Raw genomic sequence first — 24,237 nt, forward strand, 5'->3', positions numbered from 1 at the left:
ATTAAACTTACAGTGTTTCAATGCCAATTGGGTTTCTATCCACGGTATCGGGTCGAGTTGGTGGAGGCGGAGTGGACCTGGCCCCGCAGCCATCAGTCCACATTCCACTGGGGGCACAAACTTAGTGGACAGCTTCAGCCTTTATCAGATGAACTACAGAGGGTGTAAAAGATGGACAAATTGAACGCACGATAGTGGTGGCATTATGTATTAGGCTACCGACTGGACATTAAAAGCCATACTCATACAAGAGATTTGCAAAAGGGGGAAATCATAAGCACAAAGCAAGATAATCACGAAAACACAAGGAAAGAAAGAAAGGAGCCAGAGGAATCACGAGTACCCCCGGAGTGGATCCGCCCAGTAAAGATTTCGTTTTTGCACATGCCATCGAGACTGTATCGTAGCAAAAGATTATACTTGCACTACAATTTAAGCAACGGTGGAGCCGTTGGTGACGGCCTGCGCACCGTTAGTGACACCAGCGCTAAGATTCTTGGTCTTGTCGTTGACGAAAGCCTGGTCAACCTCGTGCGAGAAGCCGTTGGTGCCGGTGGTCGCGCCAGTAGTCATGCCGGGGGTCGCGCCGGTGGTCATGCCGGGGGTCACGCCAGTGGTCATGCCGGGGGTCGCGCCGGTGGTCATGCCGGTGGTCGCGCCGGTGGTCGCGGTGGGGCCGGAGGCACCGGCAAGACCCTCGGTGGTAGGGGCAGGGGCCTTGCGGGTAACAGTGCCCGCGCTAGGGATTTCGGAGGACTCCTTAGCATCGCCGATGCTGAAGATGGGAGACTCCCAGCGCTCGCCCTTGTTGGCAAGCTCGACGTACTCCGTGGACTTGGTGGAGACGCCGCCGGGCAGCTTGATGTCGGGGAACATCGAGTCGTGCAGAGTCATGACGGTCTGGACCTTGGTATCGCGCTTGACGGCGGCCTCGACCTTCTTGGCCTTGGCCTGGGAGCGGGCGCGCATGGCATCGGCGTAGCGCGAGAAGATGCTGGGAGCGTTCTCGGGATCCTCACGAGCAGCCTCCTGAGCCTTGGTGGCCTCAGCGTGGATGTCGTACGCGTAGGCGTCACCCTCCTCGAAGGCATTGCGGATTTGGCCCTCGATAACCTTCTCGAGAGCAGGTCGCATCACGCGGAAGAGCATGGGTTTGAAGGTGGCGAAGAGGGCCTTGTGGTTGGACTTACGGAGCTTGATGTTCATGTTCTTGATGTTCACGGAAACCTTGTCCAGCTTGACAAAGTGCTGCTTGTCGTTCTTGTCGGCAGTAGAGGCGGCAATCTTGAAGCTGAAGCCCTCACCGCCAAGGAAGATATCCATGATACCAGTGTCGGTGAGAGTGGGGAAGCCCTGCTTCTTCTTGATGTAGTAGCTGACATCACGAAGGTCGGCCTGGATGCCGGACGCGGCGATCATGATCTTGTTGTCACGCTTGTTGGAGATCTTCTTGCGGCCCCAGCGGAAGTAGTTGTCACTGCCAAATTCAACAACGTTGGGCATCAGGTTGTCACTCTCGACGGTAAGGTTCTCAATGACGACATCAACCATGGGGTCCGACACCTCAATACGAGGAATGGGAACGTAGCGGACGTTCTCGAAGATGCCGGGCAGGATGATGTCGCGGACATCTTTGAGCAAATGCTTCTTGAAGACGACCTTGCCACCGGAGTCGCGGCCGAGGTCGAGGAACAGCTTCTGGACGGAGTCGGCGAGAGCCTTGTTCTGGGGGTCCTTCTCAAACTGATCGGCCAGGAACTTAATCTGGTCAACGATGTTGTCGGTGTGGGCGCGATAGCGCTCACGGGCAAGGTAGCGACCCTTGTCGTAGAGCTCGTCCCACTGTCGGTTGCACTCTTCCTCCATGATGAAGCCCTGCTCGCGGAGGGCCCTGCGGATGAAGGTGTCGATGTTCGAGAACCAGCCACGCAGCTCGGGGTCCTGGTCAGCATCGCGGTAGATCTTGTTCAGGGACTCGAAGAATTCAGACAGGGAAGTGTTGTTGGCGAAGCGTTCAATGAGAGTGCGCAGGTCGTTCTCGACAGCCTGCACGCTGTCAGTGGAGCGGACGTCCTTGGCAGCAGAGCCACTTTGGCCAGCAACATTCTTAGTGTGGCCGGCATACTTCTCGGCCATGTCCAGAAGGGTCTCAATGGCTTGCTGGTAGTCAGCGTGGCCCTGGACCTCAATGACCATCTTCTTCAGACGCCAGATGGTCTGCTCGCGACGCTCTTTGGGAATTTTTTCCTGGAGGTACTCCTTGGTCTGGTTGGCGTACTTCTTACGGCGGCTCTGCTCCGACGGGGTGAGCGACGCATCGTCGGCAGTGGCCGTAGTGGCCGTAGTGGCCGTAGTCTCATCAATGGAGGGACTGGCGACGCTCGACTTATCGCTCTTCTTGAACTTGGACTTGAGGTCATCCTTGTTGATGTTGGGCTTCTCGTGCCAGGTGTTCTCCTCGGCAGGGGTATCGATCTGCGCGAGCTGCTCCTCAGACGGGCGAACTTGGTTGGCCGCCTTCTGGGACGCGTCGGCGGCGATGTCCTTCATAAGGACGGTAGCATCGCTCACTGGGGATCGTTAGAATACGTGGGGTCATAAATGTGATCGCTTCAAACTTACAGATCTTTCTGAACTCGCCGTTGGTAATCAGCAGAGTGCCTAGGGTCTTGAGACCTTCGAGAGCCTTGTTGGCATCCTGCTTGCTGTTCTCCTTGGAGATAGGAACATTGGGAGCCTTGGCATCATCGGCGGTGATCTGCTGGGCCTGCCAGATGAAGTCCTGGAGAAGCTCGCCCTGGTTCTTGGTCAGGAGCATCTTCTTGGCCTGCTCAATCACATTGCGCAGATCCTGCACGAGGACCTTGCCCTCGCTGGAAAGCTCTGACGGCGGCGAAGTGAGGACCTTGGAGTTCAAGGCGGTGTTCAGGGCGACATCACACTGCTTGTTCTGTAGGGCCGGTATTTAGTAGGGAGTTCACCGACGAGCGGGGGCGGAACGGTTGGAACTAACCGACGGGAGCTTGCTGTTCTTGAAAGCTTTGGGAACATTAGCGACAATCACCAATTGACCGTGCTGGTTAATGGGAGACTTACCATGATAGATACCAAACAGCTGGAGCTTCTGGTTGATATCCTGGAGAGATACCGGTTAGCGACTCGGCCAAGAAGACCCCAATTGGATCCAAGCGCATTTCGCAGCATACCTTCTCCTTCTGCTTGGTGTCGGTAGGACGATTCACGGCCTTGGAAGACATGATGGAACTTGTATCAATCGTGCAAAATAAGAGAACAAGTTCGTCGACAGGTATGTCAAGTATTACTGACGGCCTTGTTAGCGCGTCCAAGGTCGCCGGATCAAACAGAGCATACAAACAAGGGCGAAATTAGGAATTAGGGCGTATTATCTTCGTAGGAAGTTTTTTTCCTCAAAACAAGGGGGGGGGGGTATCACTGGAATGAAGGCAGGTATGTCAGGAGAAGGGATGACGAAAGCTATAAAAGACAAGGCAGGAGGCAATCCCTACTGCAACGAGGAAGGAGCAACGCTGTTACCCTGGACAGCTCCTTCCCTCGTTGACGCAACTTCCCTGACGTCATCCGTTCGTGGCTGTTCCGTCGCACATGGGCTCACTTTCCCCCAATTGTAACCGTGCCTTCGATTGCCATTTGCCATTTTCCATCGGTTCCTTGCCCCCTGGCTCGGTACGGAGTATCCTGTGTCGGTCTGAATCTCTTGCTGTAGCTATCGTCGCGTACTCTCCCCTCCCATAAGGCTGCTAGGTTTCCCAGGGCCTAGGTCATCCAGATCGAGCTGCACACGCCACTAGTGCGAGGTCGCACCTTCGCGTTAAACTCCATCGAGTGATTGCATGACACGATCTACAGAGGTTGCTAGATCTAGTGGGTTCTTGGCGCCACTCCTTGGCCCACCGTTGTGGGGCGAGGGCGTCCCATTTCCAAACTGAGTTGGCTCCGAAACCAGGATTCTCCTCCGCATCAGCTTGACGTCAATCATACGATACAGGCTGATATCTCTCTCTGGGGCCAAGTCCTCTGGCAACGTGTTCTGCAAGAGGGAGGGGGATGCATGTGGTGAAACCGCTTGTTCAACCCCTGCTCAGGACTATTGATTCTTGAAGCATCGAGGTGATCGCTGCGACCAGCAACACGCGACTTTACAGTAGTAGCTCGCCCGTACACAGCCGCGACAATAATGACGGAGCAGATATGAGAGCCGAGGCTTCTGTACTCCACGGTGTGGCTTTCGGGGCGGTGCATGGCCCCGTCTTAATCGTAGCTCACTTGCTCGGCTCCCCTATCGGGTAAGGTGCGACGCGCTTGACAAATTCCTAAGGATACATTTTCCGCAAAGATTATTGCTTTGTGGTGGGTGATGGTGGAAAGCTTCCGCCATATCCACTGTGGAGTTTGATATCGAGGCGCGAATGCCACCATAGGCCATCGCATTCAATTCCCCGTGGAGCCTATGGGGCCGAGAGAGATCGTTCGGGGGAGCGCGATCTACATATTGCTCTACTACATAATGAAACCATGGTTGCCTGAATATCGAAATAGCTTTGGCTATCGAAATAGCGATGTGCATGAGGTACTCTACGATGGATCTTGTGGATGACGGGGGATACTCTAACATGTCACACCTGGACACGGTAGTCTCCGATTATTCTAACTCCGTACGACCTGATTGATCCCAGAGAGAGAGCAGGAACTTTCGATGTCGTTTATCATGTACCATGTGAAACCTCCCTAGCCATGCTTCGACCAATATCGCCTACTATCTTCAGCAACCTTCTCCTCCCACCCTTCGGTCAACGGTCCGATCACCTCCACCTTACTCTGACCTGCGTCGAAGATCTGTCGGCATGGGAGGTCCAGCGTGAGGTTCTCCGAATTTCCTTGGCCAGTCAATTGTTGCAGAGTTTTCTCCGACGCGATATACACCAGTCGCCCGATATGCGCCCAGTAAATTGTCCCGGCGCACATGGCACATGGCTCCCAGGTTGAGACCATGGTGCATCCGGCGAGGTAGTCCCAGGAGTAGTTGTCGGCGGCATTGCGCGCCAATTCACATTCGGCGTGACGCACATGCGACAATGAGAGGGACGACATTAATTGAGTCTCATTGTCCGGTGCTAGCAGAATTGCCACGAATGGTCTTTTCAGATGGAGGTCCTGGGCGGAGGCTTGGAGGGCGAGGCACCTGGATGCGCCTTGGTCGAGTTGCGCCGGGGTGAGAGGGGTGAGGCCTGATGGTTCGCTTGCACCCTGCTTGCTAGGGCCATTGGGTTGTACCATTGCGAGGTCTCAAGTGGTAGGGAAAAGTTGTGTGGTTGACTACATCAGATGGATTTTGTCTGAGGTGAACGAACGGGCGAAGATATGGATACTGGTGTACGGCGGTCTCCGACGATAGGAGGAGGGGAAAGCATTTCCCCTCTCTCGACAAGCAAGTGATGAACATTCATATGCAAGATTCATTGCTGCACCATATACAATCATGAACAAGTATTAAATTATTTACAGTCAATCCATCATCACAAAGCCTCATTACTTAAACTGGGATTGTCAGACGTAACGAAGATTTGTGAGTCAGAAGGTTGTTTCGAAGCCACATGCACGCGTTGTGGCAGATTAGACTCGGGCGTGTCATATATTCGAGCCTGGCTGTCGCGATCTCCAGATTGGTTGGGGTGAAAAGAGAGATCCACGAAGTCCGACAGGTCGGTAGGTTGCGAGGCGCTGCCGCACATTTCCGTGAAGACCACTAATTTGCCCAGAATGGCGTACTCCAACTTGAGTTTGACGCTGTAGACAAATGCCTTGAGCGTGACGTGAATATCGAAGAGTCCGGAGTACTGGACTCCGATCACTGCGGCGTCCATCAGGATCATGGCCAAGTTGACGATCAGTAGTTGGACCAGGGTGCTGCGGTAGTGACCTCTTGGGCGAAGATTGAGTAGGCGCACTGCTTCCCATGAGTAGATCACTGAAAGCACCACCTCTTGTAGTGAAAATGCGATCAATTGTATTCGCTCGAAAACATTGAACCCCCGGGTAAACAGGTACGACTTGTTGGAATGGCTGCCGAGTTCGAGGACGGAGGCCGGGATCTGGAAGACGATCGCATCGACGATGATCATGGCGAGAGTCCAGCGGAGGATAGATCGATTTTGGACGACGAGATGTAAACGTGACCAGAGCACGAGGGACTGACCCGTTACCATGCATACCCAGGCAATGAGCTCCATTGCTACCGAGAAAAGGCTGTTGTAGATATCGAAGATGATGAGGAGGTATCCGAGACCGAAGGGAATAATGGCCATGGATGATATGAGCAGACACCAGAAGTAACACCCGCCATATCGCTTGAACGTAGTGAAGCAGAGGACGACCAGCTCCAATGCATTGTACCACGCTAAGGCGATGAGGCAGGCCACAGCAGTTCGCTCGGCGAAGCGGTTGACAGACCGTTCGGATAGACCGAAGCCGCTGTCGGAGATATCGTGAGTTGACATAAGGGCATTCTCTCTGCGGCAGTCAAGTGGAAACGCAGGTGGAGGCAAGGTGAGGCTACAAGGCCATTAACGAAGCATGTAGCCGAGCGAATGGCAAATTAGAGGTCATAAAAAGGTGGTCGTCGATTAAAGAGAGTCCATATACATATACAGGCATCTATAGACCCTAGGTATATGTATATGAAGAGGATTAGAACAGCATGTTCGAGAACGAGGAGCGTGCGGAGAGAGAGATGAGGCGAAAATAGGTACAAGGAGGTGGCGGAGAATACGAGATAATAGCCGACCCAATTTCGATATCCCTCTAGTACAATTGGCGGAAACCATAGATACTGTGGGGACTATACATCGCCCCAAACCAAGGGTCGGGCGGCGATAGGTGAGTTTTTCTGGCACGGCAAACGCTAATCAAAAGGACCCCGATAACGGCCGCCCAAGGGACGGCAGGTATAAGCGCGCAACTACTGGCAAAAAAAAGGCTTGAGCGTTGAAGGCGTTTCTTCAGTACACACAGTCGCTTGAGGCTCTAGATCTACGATCTGATTCAAGAAGAGGAAATAGGTCACATGTTCATTGTGAACCCCGTTTCAGCTCGTTATCAGGTGTATTAAATTGATCAGCGCTCAAAGATAAAAGGCCATTATTTGCGCAATTTGCTAATGGGTCTTTCAGTACTCCGGCCAAACGGAACACCCACCGCAACTGTATAAACTTCTGCTTTGGAGATAGGATTACTCAAATTGTTTACCGGCAGTCTGGTTTGAGATTTGCCACGTTGTATTGACGCAAACGGAAGTCCTATCTCTATAGCTATTCGATCCCCATTTTGCGACCGTGGAAATTCCTGACATGTCGAACTCAACTCTAGTCACGGCGGGACTTTTACCCCATACTTCCCAAGGTTCCATGCCCCTGATCGAATAGTCGAGAACATCATCAATAAGCCGCCTCGGGCCGCGCGCCTTCGATGTGTGTGATCGGGATCAATAGGAATTGGGCTGGGACTGTTCGATCCATGAATCCATCTCAACCCCTGGTTTGCGCAGAAATTTTCCTATGGGGCGGAACTTAATATATCGGTGCCAAAAGGGGTACTTGCAAACGTGCCCAAATTGATGACCATCAACTTTAACCCCTGATCCTGCCCAGCATGCATACTCACAGGGCTATTCGATGCAATTAAAAAAAATTATTCCGAAACAAACTCGAACCGTCAGACCTTTGAAACTGCCCAACTGCGATGGAGGCCTGGGCCGATCTTTTGAAACCAAGTCACGTGGTGATCTTGTACATCATGGGTGAGCGAGAAATGTTCTCAAATTCTTATTGCTCGAGGTAGCATCTGATACATATCAACCTACGACAAGCGTTTCCTTCAATCATCTATCTATACCTAAATAAGCGACAGGGTGGGGTAGAGGATAAGAGCAATTCCTGTCCAGCTTTTGACGACACCTAAAACAGGCATCTCCATTTCGGGGCCAAATCATGCCAAAACTTTACGAAAAAAAAATGAGATTGTTTTATATTGTAAGACTTGATGGCTCCAACTTTCGTCTTGTCATTGAGGCATGCACTAGTAGCGTGGGTCAAAGTGATCGTGATAATAATAGCAATTTATTCAAGCCATCTACAGCAATAGCCATCAATTGCAGGTCGCCTAGGGCCCTGGTTTGTTGCAAACAACTGCCACTACTCAAGGCGTGCTGTGAAAGACTTCTTAGATTCCATTGAACCTGCCCGGATCTACGCTCCAGACATACACTCTTCCGACAACCTCGGCTTGGCGAACTGTCTATACAATATATATACGAAATTTCAGACAGTCATAGGAAGAAATCAGCAACAGATCAAATAACCCAATTAACACTGCTCGCAATTTGGATATTGAAGTGTCCTCCTGTGGCTTATAGCTAGGTAATGTCGTTCGGACGTGAGATCGGTCCTGATGACCTCGAAGCCTCTTCAATTATTTTGGGAGAGACGGCACAAATCTATGGGAAGAATTATAAACTGAATACTGCAGTGCTTCTCTAATGACCTGAAGTTGGCTTCCTTGTCGAGTCGTTTAGCATGCCTGCTGACGTTTGGACATTCGCATTCACGACCATTGATCTACGAAGAATCGCTATCTCGCGTCAGTATATTTCTCGTAAGTCATAATAGCGTTCGTGAGACACTGTTGGCTAATCCCGAGTAATTGAAATCTTTAGAAACTTTTGTCTAGTATGCGTGAAATGTATGCGTTATGCCAAGTGCACAGGCTACAGACAATAAATCCATTTCTGCATACACCCAGGGAGACGAAAGTAATATATGAAACCTTGGAATTGATCTTGTACCATGATACGTAAGTAATGGAGGCTTGAGAAAAAACGGCATGCAGTTCTATCAAACATTCAATAGCAACACAACATCAGCCTTCGTTCCAGGCGCGGAATTCTGACAATTTAATGGCACATTTGCTGGCATATCCAGTACAGGGCCATCGCGCCAGGCAGAAGAGTGACGTACGACCAAGTACGTCAACCAGTAGCCTGCAACTAGAGTATCAAATAGGGGAACAAAGAAAGAAGAAGGGATACAGAGTGAGAGACGTAGGTAGGCTGCAGCCTGAGGATGCGGGCTGCCCGGAATCTTCCATAAATATCATGTTCGTCACAAGCAGAAATCTTATTAGTCGACTATTGGTCTGCTCATAGCTGCCGCCATACACATTCTGCTTGAAGTGATGATTGGAGGACCTTTATCCTTACGGCCATTTCGGAGGATAGCTTGGAAATGACTCGTTGACTAGTCACATTGGTAGGTGTCCATGATATCTCGATCCATTTCCAAGCCATTTATGACAGATAGTTTGGCTGGGGCACTCAACGCACAGCAAGTAGTATCTCTGCAGATATATGGTGCCGCTGATAGTGCAACGAGGTCTGTCGAAAGCCTTGAAGGCAAAACAGGTATATGCTGGTCTGGGCCAGTTGTCCATCTTCCCTCATTTGGCCACTTCATCGTCTGCAGTCTCCAGATGCTCAGGACCTGCTGTTCGTTTCTGGTTTACTCCAGGTGACGACAGCGATCTGATGGCTAGTTTTATCCTGGTTAATGATAGCAATCACTGGTTGGTGTAAGTGACTAAATAGACAATGAAAACGCCCAATCACAAAACCATCGGGGATACCATGATCATCGGCTCCTTGGGAACCTTCCATCATTGAGCCCTGACCTCGTCGGGAACTTCTTTTGATGGTGCTCGTTTTCTGTTCTGGGCTGAAGAGTTTGCAGTCTGTAGCCAAGCCAGGTGAGTTGAAAATGCGAACCATTCCATCATTGCCGATACTAGAGGAGCCATGTTTGGATGGCAAACCTTAATTGGGTCTGACCGTCCGTCTGGCTTCGAGACTTTCCGGAGGGGGGTCTGGCAATGGCTACGATAGAATTTTATGTGCGGAATTCCAAGTCCTGAATATTTATGGCTAACAATATGTCAGAAAAATCCCAAATAGCTTGTCACTGGGGTAGAAGAATGCTGAAATGACATAGCTGACAAGGCATGGCAGCTTAAGCTTGACCTAGATCGGTTATCCAGAGACTGAAATAGGAAAGCCTAAGCCTCCCTCAACAGTCTGTATGTTGAAATCCCTACCAGGATGGTGGCAAAATTTGCCCCGCGTCAACACGGGTCCAAGGCGGGGGCCAGATTCCTTTGTTGATCACTGTCGGCTTTTCCGTAGTCAGGAAACAGTTCAAGAGACCCGCCCCCTGATCTAGGTTCGATACAGCCAGCCACTCCTGAGCGGAAGAACATCGGTCAATGGCCACTAGCTGACGGCCCTCCGAGGAAATGCGGGCTGGACCGAAATGCAGGATCATTTTGGAGTAAGGGTGACAAGCTGACAAGGCACGGCACAACCATGTCCCCTCAGGCCGCCACCGTCGATATCGTAATTTACTTAGCGGGACTGCTATCCCAAATCTGGGACAAACGGATATTGACGAAAGGGAGGTCTGATCGCACCACTGATATACCATCCACCCAGTCCATGGTTGCTCTATACATCACAGGCGCCTACGATACCACCTCGATCCGCGCACGAATACGAACCAAGCTTGACACGGCCGATCTAGGGCTACGAGGCAAGCTGAGCAGGCGGCAACTGTTCACGCCACAATGCCAATTCACGGCAGAGTTCGTCCCACTTTTACGGCTCAGGCTGGATCTACCGCCGTGAGGACCCATGTCATTTTGCGCCACCAAAGGTTATGCGTGGAATGTATCTTATGAAACGGCCGTGCAGGATATGTAGAAATGCGGAAATACAGCCATGTGAAGATGGAGTCTTCAAGAAGGATCTATCTTGATCCTTCCGTCAGGGCGTTTTGCAGGATTGAGATCCATCCATCTCCGTTAGTGCATCACAAGGACACCGCCAGAACGGATGGCTCGTGAGGGAGCCCGCCCTTGGCCAGAAATGGATGCCAGATTCGTATTCTAGAACTCTCCGGGGCCGCGAAACGAACCGGGGAATTACAACCAGGGAGCTTCTACACCACTAAGAATGAGGGGCTGAAGTATATGCCGTCCCAATCGGGACGCAGAGCGATGATCCCATTTCTTGTGTCATTGAACGTGCTCTTGGGAATCGAGCAAAGAGGCAGGCCCCTGGACTATTAAATATTGGCTTTGACTTTATTGGAATGTGTGGGATTTGTGCCCGATAGCTCATGGCATCATCCAGGGACCATAGTTTAGACTTTGATTTTACGAGCCCCACGACAGAATCTATGAGCTCTAAACCGTGGAAACATAGGTTTGTCCCCGAACCAAAGGATGAGCTCGATAAATTGCAAACCCGGGTCATGGCAATGAGCGGATAAGTGGAGCCGTCGTGATCGGATCTGGCAGGCGTGAACATTCGGAAGGCTGTTGTTGGGTACGGAGTACGGAACCAACTAAGGGCACCAATGGGCCCGGGGAGCTAAAGTCGATCGTTGACGGTTACTTCCACGGTATGAGCCGGGGAGAAGGGCCGGGAAGAAAGGGCCGGGAAGAAAGGGCCGTGAGATTGGGATAGTCCGTTCGGGTCATAGGGGAATGTTGATTTTAGCGCGGACGGGAAAGGTTCCGGGAAAGATCGGGGTCCCCTCCGACAGTACGCAGAACGTGCCACGCATGACAAAAGCCACATTTCCCACGTTGATTCGGAATGTTACTCAAAAGCGGTTGCCGAGCTAAATAGTCCGCTGATATGGTCGGCGGTTGACACTATTGACCATATACACGAGTGGAAAGAAAACTCTGAGATCGGAAGAAGGATTGATCGGCGATGCAGGTGACTAAGTCAAGCTTTGAAGTTTGGCGCGATCGATCTGAAAGTATCATCGTGGCCGTAAAAGCTTCCCAAGCTCGGATTTGGAAAGATAACTGGGCGGGCTCGTCCGTGAGTCTTCGGTCTTCAGGGGACTCTGGCCCTGCCAATCTGCCGCGATCGACCCGATTGAGTCCCCTATCTACTCGGAGAATGGTGAACGAGATGTGATCTAGTAGGTGATTGGAAGAGGGACACTGGCATTTAGTAACGGTCTAACCTGCTTGAGCCGCTGAGGTACAGCATGTCATCGCCCATGTGGGGTGTCAGGGTCCTGGCCCCTGTCATTGGACGCCGGCTTCCACTTACATATTTTTTGGCGCATTAAACCTTTTAAGCGTAAATCCACTCGGCATTGGTGTGCCTTCGAGGGGTAATTGGTACTGTAGATCATTCTCTTCACGGCGATTTCTCCGAGAGGGTCCAGAGCGGAACAGGAGCAGCAACAAGGGCACTATTCACGGGATAGAAACAGAAACAGACTGTGTGATAAACATATTTCCTGTTCCTGAATCCATCGATGTTCGGCAGATCGCGACATGGACCACTCAAAATTATGATTGTTTACCTATGTATTGCCGGATGGGCGGAGTTCGTACCAAAGCTCTGGAGTGGGCAGCAGATCGGCGGTGCTATTGCTTGAGGCCGGAGATATTCGGTGCCACCAGGCCCATATAAGCTTGCGCTAGCCAGCCACGGGGTGCTATCACTCGAATGGCGAGGAAGCTCGATCTCCATCCACCTGCTTTCGCCCACCGTCATCCACTGATACCCACTTTTCCGGTACACACGTCGATCTCAATTTGGAGGCGCCTGGTTTGGGATGCCCGGTAATCCGGTGATATCCGTATGATCGTCCGAACGGGAGTTATCCAAATTATTTTCCTGTTCGGGAACGCTCTGTAGGGTTGGTGTGGTCCCACGATGATATAACCGCCTGCTGGAATCTTGTTTTATAGGGCTGTTGACCAGAGGTACGTACGGGGATCGGAGATAAGAACAAGGAACCACGACGGGACTATAGCTTCAATAACGGAAACCCGGAAAGCAGCCTATCTGAGAGGATAGGACCCTGTTCTAGGGGGACCCTGTTCTGGATTCTCAATCGACGGATTGGGTTTGATATGATGGAGCAGGGTAGTCCCACTCGTGGCTGCCAAGAACGAGGGATTCTATACACTAGGCCTTGTATCAAGTCCCACGATAGGGGACGCAGACCCGCCATCACAATTGGTCATCTCTCGAGTGGGATTCTCACTGAACTCTTTGTATAAATACTGCTGCCGTTGCTGCCACCGTCCTGAACTTTCTCATTCCCATCACTTCGTTGTCACTCTTTGGATCATTCCCACTCCAGTCACTCTTTTAGAACATCCTTATACTTAATACACAATGAAGGCCTCCTTCGTCGCTCTCATCGCTGCGGCTACTGCTGCCATTGCCGCCCCGACTCCTGTCGCTGCCCCGGCTGTCCTCTCCGACCTCACTGACCTGAGCCAGCTGTCCAGCATTGGCGGTCTTGTCAACGACCTCCACCTCGGCGATGTCACGCAGGAGTTGAACCTGGACAACCTCCCCAAGGTCTCCAGCCTCGGTGACCTCACCAAGGTCCTCAACCTGCCCGAGTCCGCCATCCAGGGCAAGAGTGGCATGACCCCCATCATCCAGAACGGCAAGATTGTCCAGGACCTCGGCCCCGAGCTCCAGAACATCCTAGTCATCACCGGCCCCAACGTCGGCACCCTGCTCATCGAGCTGAGCCCTGAGGTTACCGCCCTCGTCTCCGGCCTCGGCCTCGGTGCTCTCGGTGTTCCCCTCGGTGGCATCGTCGCCTCTGCTTCCGGTCTTGGTGGTCTCGTTACTGGTCTCGGCCCCTACGTTAACGGCCTCGTCACTGTCCTCGGTGCTGATGTCGGTGCTCTCCTCGTTGGCCTCTCCCCCGAAGTTGCCGGTCTCGTCTCTGGTCTCGGTCTCCCCACCGTCGGTGTCCCCGTTGGCACTGTCATTGCTACTGTCGGTACCTCCCTGAAGCGTGGTGAGATCGTCCAGGACATCACCCCCGAGGTTGGCTCCACTCTCCGTGTCACCGGCACCAACGCTGAGGAGCTCCTCGTCAAGCTGTCCCCCTCCGTCGCTTCCCTCGTCTCCGGCCTCGGTCTCCCCACCGTCGGTGTTCCCCTCGGTGCCGTCGTCGCTACCGCTGGCCAGGGTACTGGCAAGCTCCTGAACGACGTTTCCGCTCCCGTTGAGCAGCTCCTCACCGTCACCGGTAACGATGGCCAGGACCTCCTGGTCAAGCTCTCCCCTGAGGTTGCCTCTCTCGTCTCTGGCCTTGGCCTCCCCTCCGTCGGCGTCCCCGCCGGCACCGTCGTTGCCACCATTGGCCAGAACCTGTAAATAGACAAATATCTTGTCTAGGCAGGTCATTTCTTACGCAGCAATGGATAGCGTTCCGGGAACCTTGTGAAAGCCCGGGGTCCTCCACAGCCTTATTTTGTGCATATATTGACCCGAAAGGGTGTTTTTTCTTGTATGAACTATTTTGGAAGACAATTGGGATTTTTGGTGTCTCGTCTTCCACCCGTTTTACCCTTTTCTTTTCTTTTTTTTTTTTTTTCCCCCTTAACTGGTCAATGACATTAACATATAATGTTCACGGAGCTCAAGTCCCCTAGAACATAACTATAATGTGTACTACTATTGAAAAGTAATTTGATGTCCATCTTCCAAACTAGATTTTGAGCATTTTGTGGTTGGGCGTAGCGAGGCTTGTATATGCGTAGACGATGTTGCCAAATGGTCAGTGCCTGTTCCAAGGTTCAAATGAAGTACCTATAATGTTCCAAGGCTGCTTTACTCGCGTTGTTTACGGAGAGACGATAGACTATATTCATCTTTTCCTTTTCTATATGTAGTATTTGCATTTTATCCCATGATCCTCAAAATTAGTTAAACCCCAAATACTACATGAGCCCTGTGGATGTGCTTCACGATTAGCCTCGTTGCTTTTGGCTCCTTATACTATCTACGCCGGTCTATCAAACGGCCCCCAATGCCAGGAACAAAGTATGTAATAATAAGACTGCGGGGAGCTGTAAGGCGAATTTAAGCGTAGTTACGCTGCCCAAGTAGAAGAGACGCTTGTCACATGGAAATTATGATACAGGCAGTAGTGTACCGCCGGGAAAATACCCTAGCAATACCGTTCGAAATTGGATGGAGGGAAATCGGAGACAAGAAACAAAATAAACAATACTGGGTGTGCCGTGAAAATACAAAGTTATCCGAAATGATATCCTGAATACCTATTGCCGGCCAGCGGCAACCCGGATGATGGGACCTGCATGTAGGCCCTTTGGTTTGTTACATAGCTCATAGAGCTGTCCACCAACATCTTCCCTAACGAAGCCGACTGTCTCTCGAATTCTTCCAGTGGGGCTCGAAGATCCCATTTCCTCGCGCAATACTTAAGCAAGTCGCGAACGTAGGCGATGCAGTGGATTGCGCGGGGTCGAGTGTTGAGCCGGTCTTCTTCATGGAGTTTGGGCGGATCCGGGGTTCCGGCAGGGACTGGAGGAAGAGTCGGCACTCTGGGGCTTAAAAGCATGTCGAAGTTTTCGGAGAGAATTTCGACGAATTTATGGCCCACTTGGTGCACGCGCTGGATGTCGAAGAAAGTGAGGAATGGCAGGACACTTGGATTCTCCAGCACTTGGTGGATCTGGCTGACGTAGTCCATGGACCGGTCGAACAGGAGCGCCTTGTTGTAGTCGTCGAGAATGGGGTATCTATGGGAGGGGGAGAGGAGGATGATCATAGTATAGAGGAGTTCGAGGCGGTATAGGAGGGAGAAATGACTGGGGGCGTTCTGGGGACAATCCTGGAACCATTGCTGGGCTTGCCAGCAGAGTGTCCATATTTGGACCAGAGGCTGTGGAGAAGCCTCACGGGAGTTGTAGTACATATCTTGGTATCCATCGGACAGTATTTGTCGAATTTTTACGATGTGGAGGGCAGGTGCTGGGTTTCGCAGGAAGATGTGGCTTTGTTCGCCGCTCGTCCCAGAAGTTCCGGTCAACGGCATAGTAACGTTGACGGAGGCATTGGAAAAGGAGAAGGTCCTTTGTAATGAAGTGCTCATTCCTCTGGTGTTTGGTTAGAAAATGATAGACTTTGAGAGTTCAGAAGAGATGAAGACATGAACACACCTGTCCAAGGAGTAAAGGCAGTGGAACACACGTCGGCGAATGTCGAGGCGGTCCGCATTGCATAGGACCTCTGCAGGGGGGTCCTGATGAAGACCTAGATCCACCGCTACTCTTACGGCCATTCCAACGAGATGCCAACTACGAAAGCGACCCGGGTCTACCAAGGCATACTGGGCAAGCAGCAGAATGGCCTGAATGCACGCGATAGACCCGGGGCGTAGGACGCCTTCGGCGTATGTCAAAGCCTCCGAAACCAACGCCAAAGCCCGCTGGTGGCTCTTGTCGTTGTTCTGATATGAGACCGACGCGGAGGCGACGGCAAGCACCATACGTAGCATCCAGTGGTCAAAGGGTTTGGCAAAGCGGCCCCCCGACTGGTAGACGGCGTCTACCGAGGTCCAGAAGCTAGTCTCGACAAAAAATGGTAGCTGGACGAAAACGTTGTCAAAATAATACTGCAGTAAGGGCGTTGCTTCGTGCCGGGCGGGCAACGCATTGGGCGTCTGCGGGGGTGGATATCCCACCGTTGCGACTGATAAGAGGAGATTGGCAAAGGTGGTCTTGGACGTGATGCCGTCGAAGTCGCGCGAAGTGGCATTGACCGACAGGAAACCGAAATCCCCGACCAGGTCATCGATATCGGACACCTCTCGGCGATGCGCCGGTCCTAAGGGACCGTCCGAGGAGATCGATGTGATGGACGACTCCCACGCGACGCCATTCCCTTCAGCGGAGAGGGAGGTTTGACGATTTCGGAGTTGGGCGATCTTCTTTTCGAGCTTCTCGCAGTAGCCCTCGAGGGAGGCTACATAGCTGCGTTCTTTCCCCTTGGCGAATTCATCACTGGCACCGGAACAGGTGCTCGCCTTGCCGACCTTCTCACAGGCGGAACAGGCGGGGAGCTTACCGTCGCACTTGATCTTCGCGGTACGACATCGCGAACAGGCGGCGACGGGACGGCTGACCTTGAGCAGGGGAGAGTCCAGGAAAGTGGTGGCCGTGGAAGGCATCCTAGCAGCTCTTCATCGTCCAGGGCAAGAGCCTCGTTTCTGAGGGGGCACAGTCAGCGCGAACGCGGTTACGTTTCCACCCTGGCCGAAACCCCACCGGGTCGCGTCACCACATTCTTTGCGTTACTCACTTGGGATCAACGCCGTAATCTATGGGGCGATTAGGCTCCTAAAGCCGTTGAGCCACCTGCATGAGCTGAGGTCTGCCGTTTCCAAACATAAGCCTTACCCGGTTGAAAGGGGGAAACGTTGGGCAACAAGAGAAACCCCCCACCTGCTTAAAGAATAGGAGGCCTTTTGTTCCCCACGGCACCCTTGGCTCGATTCGCATTTCCGACGGCACACGGACTTGAACCGTGGATTTGCACGGACGGCGATCTTCCTTAGCTTCTTTAGCACCCCCCGTTTTCTTTTCATTGCCGACGGGACTATTTGGCGACTCCTGCTCTTCTCAGGATAAGTCGACACGCCTTCAGCTGCTATCGACCCTGGTTCACCGGCGCCCTACAAATAAGAATATCCCTTCAGCGCCTTCGTCTCCACTGCCAGCGGAGACTTGCCGTCGCTCCATCGCTCCCACTCTCTTCCGTCGATCAAGATCTCGACCCGAGGTTAGGCCCCTCAGACCATTTCACCACGCATTACTGTACAGAACATGCCCGCATTGTGATAGGACCCTGTCCGGTTTCCACACCCCCCCTTGCACCAGCTTTGTCCCTGTGGCCCCGACCTTGGGTCTGCGCCTTCCTCACCTGGAACAAGATCATGTCGACTGAAAGGACTGAATTGGTGGACTCGATCAAGTCTTGGACTGTGTAACGCGCATGTAACCTGTCTTTCCATTCTCCACGGGTCTGCGCGACAAGAGAGAGAGAGAGAGAGAGAGAGAGAGAGAGACCGGAGCCATGCCCCAGACTGCCCAACCCTACGCGGGGCTGCCCTCGCCGGAGTCCTCGCTGGAGCCGCCCGACGGTCGCATCGCGCACACGCTCACGGCTTGCACGAGGTGCCGACAGGTATGATTCAACATCCCGGATGACTGAACTTAATTGCGCCCCGCCGTACGATGGCCTTTTCGAACTCCCACTGACTTGGTCTTCGTAGCGGAAATCTAGATGCGACCCCGGGATCCCTCGATGTGCACCCTGCGAACGAAGCAATGCCAAGTGCGTCTACTACGACTCCACCCGCGACACTACCATCCCTAGAACGTATATTGTATCGCTACGGGAGAAGGCCCGCGCGCTCGAAAGACAGCTCGCCAGGGCCGAGAATGATATACAGCATGCCGCAGATGCGGAGTTGATGGTGCGGGGCGCTGGACGCATCCGCTTCAACCAGCATGACGAGCCGCGATACTTGGGACCCTCGAGCGGCATTGCCATGACCCGCCTGGTTATGGAGATCGCCAAACAGAATACCGAGTCGAAAAGCATCAAGGATGTCGTACCCGAGTTGACGGCCCAGGAAATCAAGGCGGCTTTTGCACAGGAGGACTCGAAACCGACCTCCAAGGTGTATCCCATGATTAGCTCGCTTCCGCAGCCCGAGCTGCCCGAGCGGAGCCTCACCTACAAATTGATGGATCTCTTTGTGGCGAAAGGTATATCTCTTTAAACTTTCCTCGGAGGAGTGGTGACTGACTTTTTTCTCTACTTCCAGCACAAGCACTCCTCCCCACATTACACGAACAAAGCTTCCGACAAGAAGTCGAAGAGGTTTTCAATGGCTCGACCGATCCCTGCTACAACTTTCAAATACGCATGGTCATTGCCATCAGTATGCAGAAGCTGAGCCCAGACTATGCTGGCTTGGCCGACAGCTACTACCTGGCAGCCCTGCCATACCTGGAACCGACCCTGAAGCGGATGGATTTGAGAGCGCTACAATGTCTAGTGCTAATTGCTCAGTATTCCATGCTGACTCCTACTCGAACGGCTGCATACTGGGTCGTGGGGACCGCCGTCAAATTGTGCCAGGACCTGGGGTTAACAGAAGAGGCCACAATCAGCAAATCGCCTTGCGGCCAACCTCTGAACCCATTGGAGATTGATATGCGTCGACGACTGTTCTGGATCGTGATATCCATGGAGTTTGGACTTTCCCACAGCTTAGGCCGTTCCAGCTGCTACTCCGTGACCTATGACAATATCGACGTCAAGTTTTTCAAATTGGTAGATGATCGGTATATCACGGCCGAAGGTATCATTCCAGGAGCGAAACCAGTTCTCTCCAAGTGTATCTCCATCCACTTCCTCAAAATGCGACTGTTACAATTGGAGGCGCGGCGAGTGTTGTATTTGAATCGGCGCGAAACGCCGGTTGATGATCAGGATCCGTGGTTCTCCCAAATGCTGGCGAAGGTGGGCCACTGGTTGGATTCTTGCCCCAAGAACGACGATGGCAGCGGCCTGAATGTGAAATGGTACGTATACTGCCCTGCTTCTGTTGCGACATTCTGACAATCGGCTCATTTCTCTGCAGGTTCGAAGGCAGGCGAAATACTATAATCTGTCTTATCTATCGGCCATCACCCCAAATACCCGAGCCGTCGGTCGATGCAGCGAAGAAATGCTACGACGCAGCAGTTTTCAACATCGCCATGCACAAAGAGCAAACAATCACGGGCTCTGTCGATCTCACATGGATTTTCACTCAGTCTCTCTTTATGGTTCTAAACACTGTTCTGTGGACACTCTCTTATCCTGAAATCCGCAAGGAGCATCCCATTGAGGAGGTCCAGGGCTACTTGGATATGGCTCTTGAGGTGATCGTCTTTGCAGCTGAACGATGGCCTGGTGTCCAGTCTGCATTGCTCCTTTACAAACGCCTCGTTGTGGCCTGCTTGAAAGCGTACCAAACTGAAGAATCATTCGTCGTACATTCGCCTTCCAATCATCCGACTCCGACTTCTTCTCAAGACGTCATGACCCCCCCAGCAATGTCCAGCCCTTCCAGCACCACCACCACGACCGCCTCATTCTACTCACAAGGCCATCGACTCAATGGATTACCCTCCACCGATAATAGTCCTTCGACCGGTACCCTTTCACGGGGCCATTCCGCCGACCCTACCGTTCCGTTCTCACAAGTGTCCCAAGAACCTACACCTCCGGTCTATGCCACCGACCCAGTCAAGTCGACACCGGCTGCCCCCACAGCCCCAACATTTGGCGTGCAGCTACCGCCCACCGCGCCAGACATCGGGACCCAATTTACATCTCAGGGGTATTGCGTACCCAATGACCCGTTCTCTGACGTTTCCATTGATCCGAATACTCCCTATAACTCGATCCCCTCGGTGGTTCCTGGTCTCCAAGGATGGGACCCGAACTTCTCGCTTGCCTCCACAACAGCCAGTCATCTAGCTTACATTGACGCCGCGGTCGATCCAATGCAATGGACGACCTCCATCTCAGACCAGTATTCTCAATACTTTAACGAACCCTTCCCGACGGAGTCTTGGCGCGGGCGGACGCTCAGCCAGCAAGAGCAGATTGAGCTGATGGCATCACTAGAGCATAATATTCCGGACGTTTCTGCTCAGCTGGTGCGCGAGTCCAATGCCTTCTACCAGTCATGAGTGATCTGAAACGGCTTGTTTTTATATTGGGACTGATGCCCCGGTGAGCCTCAGCTATACGAGTTCGGAGTGCATGGCGATCGGGAGAACATGGTTTACTTTAGGCTGTCTTCTTCTTGGATCGACGGGTGTTTTTTGACATAAAATTTCCATATAACAGTTCAATACACACGGGATGAGTCCCGACATTTGTAACAAAGACCTTCATGTGTAGAATGACCAGTGAGGCTACGACACAGCATGTACCGTATGATATACAAGTAACTGGCAACGTAGACACTGATTAACTTCACTGGAAGATTGTCACTAAGGTCATCGAAAGAAAAGAATCACTAGAGCTTCAGCTTTGAACGATAAATAAGACTCCTAGGCCGTCCACACATTTACCCGCACTTCTTTCATGCACGCCGAGCTGAGGCCGAGTACCGCATCACGTGCCCGGCCCGTTTTCCCTCCTCAGCAGCGCCGTCTTCGACAGCATCTGAACCATCCCCCCTCCTCCGCTCATCCCATCAGCCACCAATCCTTACCACCTACGAGGGTTAATTTCGGCCCCCTGGAATGCATATGATCTAGGCTGGCCGTGGAACGACCTGCTCGCCCGCCTGAGCGACCGTCGACCGTGATCCCCCTCTCCGACGGGCAGCGCTCGTGTCGAACTTTAGCGATTCGGACTCTCTCACTCGTGAAAGCAAGTCCCGTTCGACTAAAAAACCCTCTGAAACTAGCCTTTTCACAGGGTTCTCATGTCTGATCGCAACCTTTCAGCATCCTTCCCAGCAGGTCCTCCTTCGCCCTCGTCTCCCGCTGCCGGGTCTCTCAAGGAGAACCGACAGCTCCCCGTCTCCTCGGATCACATCCCTCAGACTCCAACATCGCCTCCGTTGATGTCTGTCAGTGACCAAAGCCATGTCTCCAACTTTACATCCTCCCATACTTCACCGAACCAGGCGACAGCCCAACCACCCAACACATCATCACCCCCCTCATCTACGCCGATGTCAACGCAGGTATCTCAGCAGCCGACCATGAGCACGACGAACTCATTCCCTACTCCCGCCAGCAGTGTGAACGCTGCGTCGACGGAGGACGCAGATCATAAATCTTTCAGCCCAGGAATGCAGGAGCCAACAAGGAACACGGAGGGGGTGTCCAATCAAAAACATATAGAGCACAGACGAACCTATCACGACCAGCAGCCCTCGGCGACAGGCGCAGAGGCTGAAGTACGCGATTTTGCCACCGGGCAGAGCCAGCAGATGACGGACGGGGACGCCATGGATCTGGATAAAGAACCACTTTCTGGCCTTGGTGCCCAGAATGCCGGTCTAGATTCTCTCCAGAAGGACTTCACTTCGGCTTTCCATCTTTGCAAAAGCTGTAAGACTTCCCCGAGTTTGCCCATAGCTGCCGCATTGGCAGCTGTGTGATTGCACTACCCTGGGAACCAAAGTTTTATTAACACTGGCTCTTTGTGCTTGACAGCGCCCATTACAACTGGACCGGATCCGTCGCTGGATCTCATTTCCCTCTATGGCCTAGGCTCGGTTGCGCGGTCGGTAGCACGGATTGACCCTGTCACAGGAGAGAAAATCAATCGGTTGAGAAAGTCCTACGAAGGAAAGCTGAAAGGGCTGGGTCTGGCGGGACGGAACAAACCGATGAAGCAGGAGCCGGGGGCACCTGGTAGTCTGCGCCACCTCACCATGTGGCCCGAGGAGGAATGGCAAAACCAAAAGGTCCACGGGAAGCAAATCAAGGTTGCAGATATCGATTCCGCCCTTCAGAGCATGCAGACTCGCGCCATGCAATTTGAACCGGGCGTCGTTCCAAACAACGACTTTTGGGAGGACGTGCTCGGTCACGAGAAACCGACTAAGAACCAGGGCTCCGGGGAGACCAGCAAGAAACCCGCTCCTACTCCAGGAGGTCGATCATCCATGCAGGGGAACGCAACTCCGATGGCGAATCAAGAAGAGCGGGCACGGCCCAGTCGCGGCCGCAAGCGACATTACGATGATAACAGCTTTATTGGTTACGGCGAAGGCTTTGCCGATGACGATGATGATCCCGGTTTCTACTCGAACGGCGAGGGAACCGGAAAAAAGAAACGAAAGAAGGTATGAAGCCTTGCATTCTCAGATTCCAGGACCGCCCACTAATTCAATTGCATCAACAGGACCACGTCTCAAAAGTTTCCACCCCAATGTCTGAACGAGGCGGGAGCTATGGGGTGGGTATGTTCGGAATTGGCGCCAGATGAGACCCCCAAAAGTAGTTCTCTGTCTTTTCTTCTCTCGCGCGGCTATTGAGATCACTGCTTGTTTTACCTGCGGGGATGCCATCCCCACTTGACTGGGGCTGTCTGGTGCATATCTCAGGCCTCAGTCTACTCAAAACCCAGAAAAACAGCACTGCCAACGCCACTTAGAGCTTCCTGGCTTGCCAGATTTTTCTGTGGTTCTTTGGTGATCTGGCTTTGTTGCGGTTGGCTCATTGAATCCGCCTCAAAAAAGCAACAGATGAGCTACGCTCAGAATGGGTGATGGAACGGATCAGTGGAATGGCCTGGCGAGAGCTTCAAGGCTGCACGCTCGGAGAACCCAGCTGTTGGATTGTCGATGCCAATTGCCAGACCTTGCTGTGGTCCCGGTGGACTCGCCTGAAGATAACGCCCAACGCCTCAATACCCACGCGAACCACAAACGCCCTGCTTTGTTTTCATTTTCATTTCTCGTACATGTTGCATCACGGTGCTGGATATACCCGGCTTCATCTATCGGACGGCGTTCTGGAAGGGTGGGAAACAAAGTATTCCACGAAATACAATTTGATTGTGCTTTGCAGTTTGTTTCCTCGGCTTTTTTTTTTTTTTTTTTTTTTTTGCGTAATCCTTCTTTCCTTCGAGATTTCCACTGCTGTAATGGCTGGCTTCTTTTTTTTTTCTTTCTGCAATGAGTGTCTTATGCTACCGCTTGGAGTCTTTCTGATATGTTTGTGTGATATTTCAGCTCCGCGTGGGCTTTCTACGAAAGACTGATCCCTTCTGTGTCCGATGTTAGGGCTCGATAACGGCACTCGGAACCTATACTTGGGCTATTTGGGGCTGGGTTGAGATGAATTGACTGAATAGATGAAAAGTGCTCCACGGTCGTAGGACTAGAGAGCAAGCAGCTGTCACGAGGATAACTGTAGCCTATGTGAACAAGTTGCCGCGTCTTAAAACCAATATAGAAGCATGAAACACACGATCCAGATCAAATTCCTCGGTATACGCAACACATTCAGTTTCAGCCCAGCCATCAAGCCCACAAGCCCGTGGCTTGACGAAGCAAAAGAAAGCATGGGCGATGCCGTGGGGGCTGCGGTGGCTTACTCTGGGCTCAGTCCACGCTGGATTGGCCCATTCTTTGAACGGAGACCCCGACACCGGTCTGAAAGGTGAGAAAGGTCTGAAAGATCTGAAAAAAATCTTTCACGTTGACACCCGAGACCGAGAGCCAAGGCCCAAGGCCCAGACATGAGATAGAGGTA

General features: G+C 52.4%; 7 protein-coding genes across 7 annotated transcripts; 3 read left to right on the top strand and 4 right to left on the bottom strand.

Annotated features, from left to right (window-relative positions):
• Positions 1–432: 432 nt before the first annotated feature.
• Positions 433–3,257, bottom strand: N7498_009529 (uncharacterized protein; the record flags this gene model as incomplete). Its single annotated transcript, XM_058456585.1, has 5 exons — positions 433–2,570; positions 2,623–2,950; positions 3,014–3,039; positions 3,097–3,136; positions 3,207–3,257. The coding sequence occupies 5 exons, from the start codon at positions 3,255–3,257 to the stop codon at positions 433–435; spliced, it is 2,583 nt and encodes an 860-aa protein (XP_058303484.1).
• Positions 3,258–4,767: 1,510 nt separating this feature from the next.
• On the bottom strand, positions 4,768–5,316 carry N7498_009530 (nucleoside deaminase; the record flags this gene model as incomplete). Its single annotated transcript, XM_058456586.1, has 1 exon — positions 4,768–5,316. The coding sequence occupies one exon, from the start codon at positions 5,314–5,316 to the stop codon at positions 4,768–4,770; it is 549 nt and encodes a 182-aa protein (XP_058303485.1).
• Positions 5,317–5,555: 239 nt separating this feature from the next.
• Positions 5,556–6,536, bottom strand: N7498_009531 (uncharacterized protein; the record flags this gene model as incomplete). Its single annotated transcript, XM_058456587.1, has 1 exon — positions 5,556–6,536. One exon carries the CDS (start codon positions 6,534–6,536, stop codon positions 5,556–5,558), a length of 981 nt encoding a protein of 326 aa, XP_058303486.1.
• Positions 6,537–13,294: 6,758 nt separating this feature from the next.
• On the top strand, positions 13,295–14,299 carry N7498_009532 (uncharacterized protein; the record flags this gene model as incomplete). Its single annotated transcript, XM_058456588.1, has 1 exon — positions 13,295–14,299. One exon carries the CDS (start codon positions 13,295–13,297, stop codon positions 14,297–14,299), a length of 1,005 nt encoding a protein of 334 aa, XP_058303487.1.
• An 883-nt stretch (positions 14,300–15,182) lies between these two features.
• N7498_009533 (Zn(II)2Cys6 transcription factor) lies at positions 15,183–17,120 on the bottom strand (the record flags this gene model as incomplete). The annotated part of the gene is made up of 2 exons (XM_058456589.1): positions 15,183–16,047; positions 16,111–17,120. 2 exons carry the CDS (start codon positions 17,118–17,120, stop codon positions 15,183–15,185), a joined length of 1,875 nt encoding a protein of 624 aa, XP_058303488.1.
• Positions 17,121–18,025: 905 nt separating this feature from the next.
• On the top strand, positions 18,026–20,703 carry N7498_009534 (uncharacterized protein; the record flags this gene model as incomplete). Its single annotated transcript, XM_058456590.1, has 4 exons — positions 18,026–18,136; positions 18,225–18,723; positions 18,783–19,545; positions 19,605–20,703. 4 exons carry the CDS (start codon positions 18,026–18,028, stop codon positions 20,701–20,703), a joined length of 2,472 nt encoding a protein of 823 aa, XP_058303489.1.
• A 746-nt stretch (positions 20,704–21,449) lies between these two features.
• On the top strand, positions 21,450–22,966 carry N7498_009535 (uncharacterized protein; the record flags this gene model as incomplete). Its single annotated transcript, XM_058456591.1, has 3 exons — positions 21,450–22,083; positions 22,189–22,823; positions 22,883–22,966. 3 exons carry the CDS (start codon positions 21,450–21,452, stop codon positions 22,964–22,966), a joined length of 1,353 nt encoding a protein of 450 aa, XP_058303490.1.
• Positions 22,967–24,237: the final 1,271 nt, after the last annotated feature.

This window comes from Penicillium cinerascens (genome assembly GCF_028974065.1).
Source record: "Penicillium cinerascens strain IBT 15544 chromosome Unknown scaffold_4_segment0_segment1, whole genome shotgun sequence".
NCBI classification, from domain to species: Eukaryota; Fungi; Ascomycota; class Eurotiomycetes; order Eurotiales; family Aspergillaceae; genus Penicillium; species Penicillium cinerascens.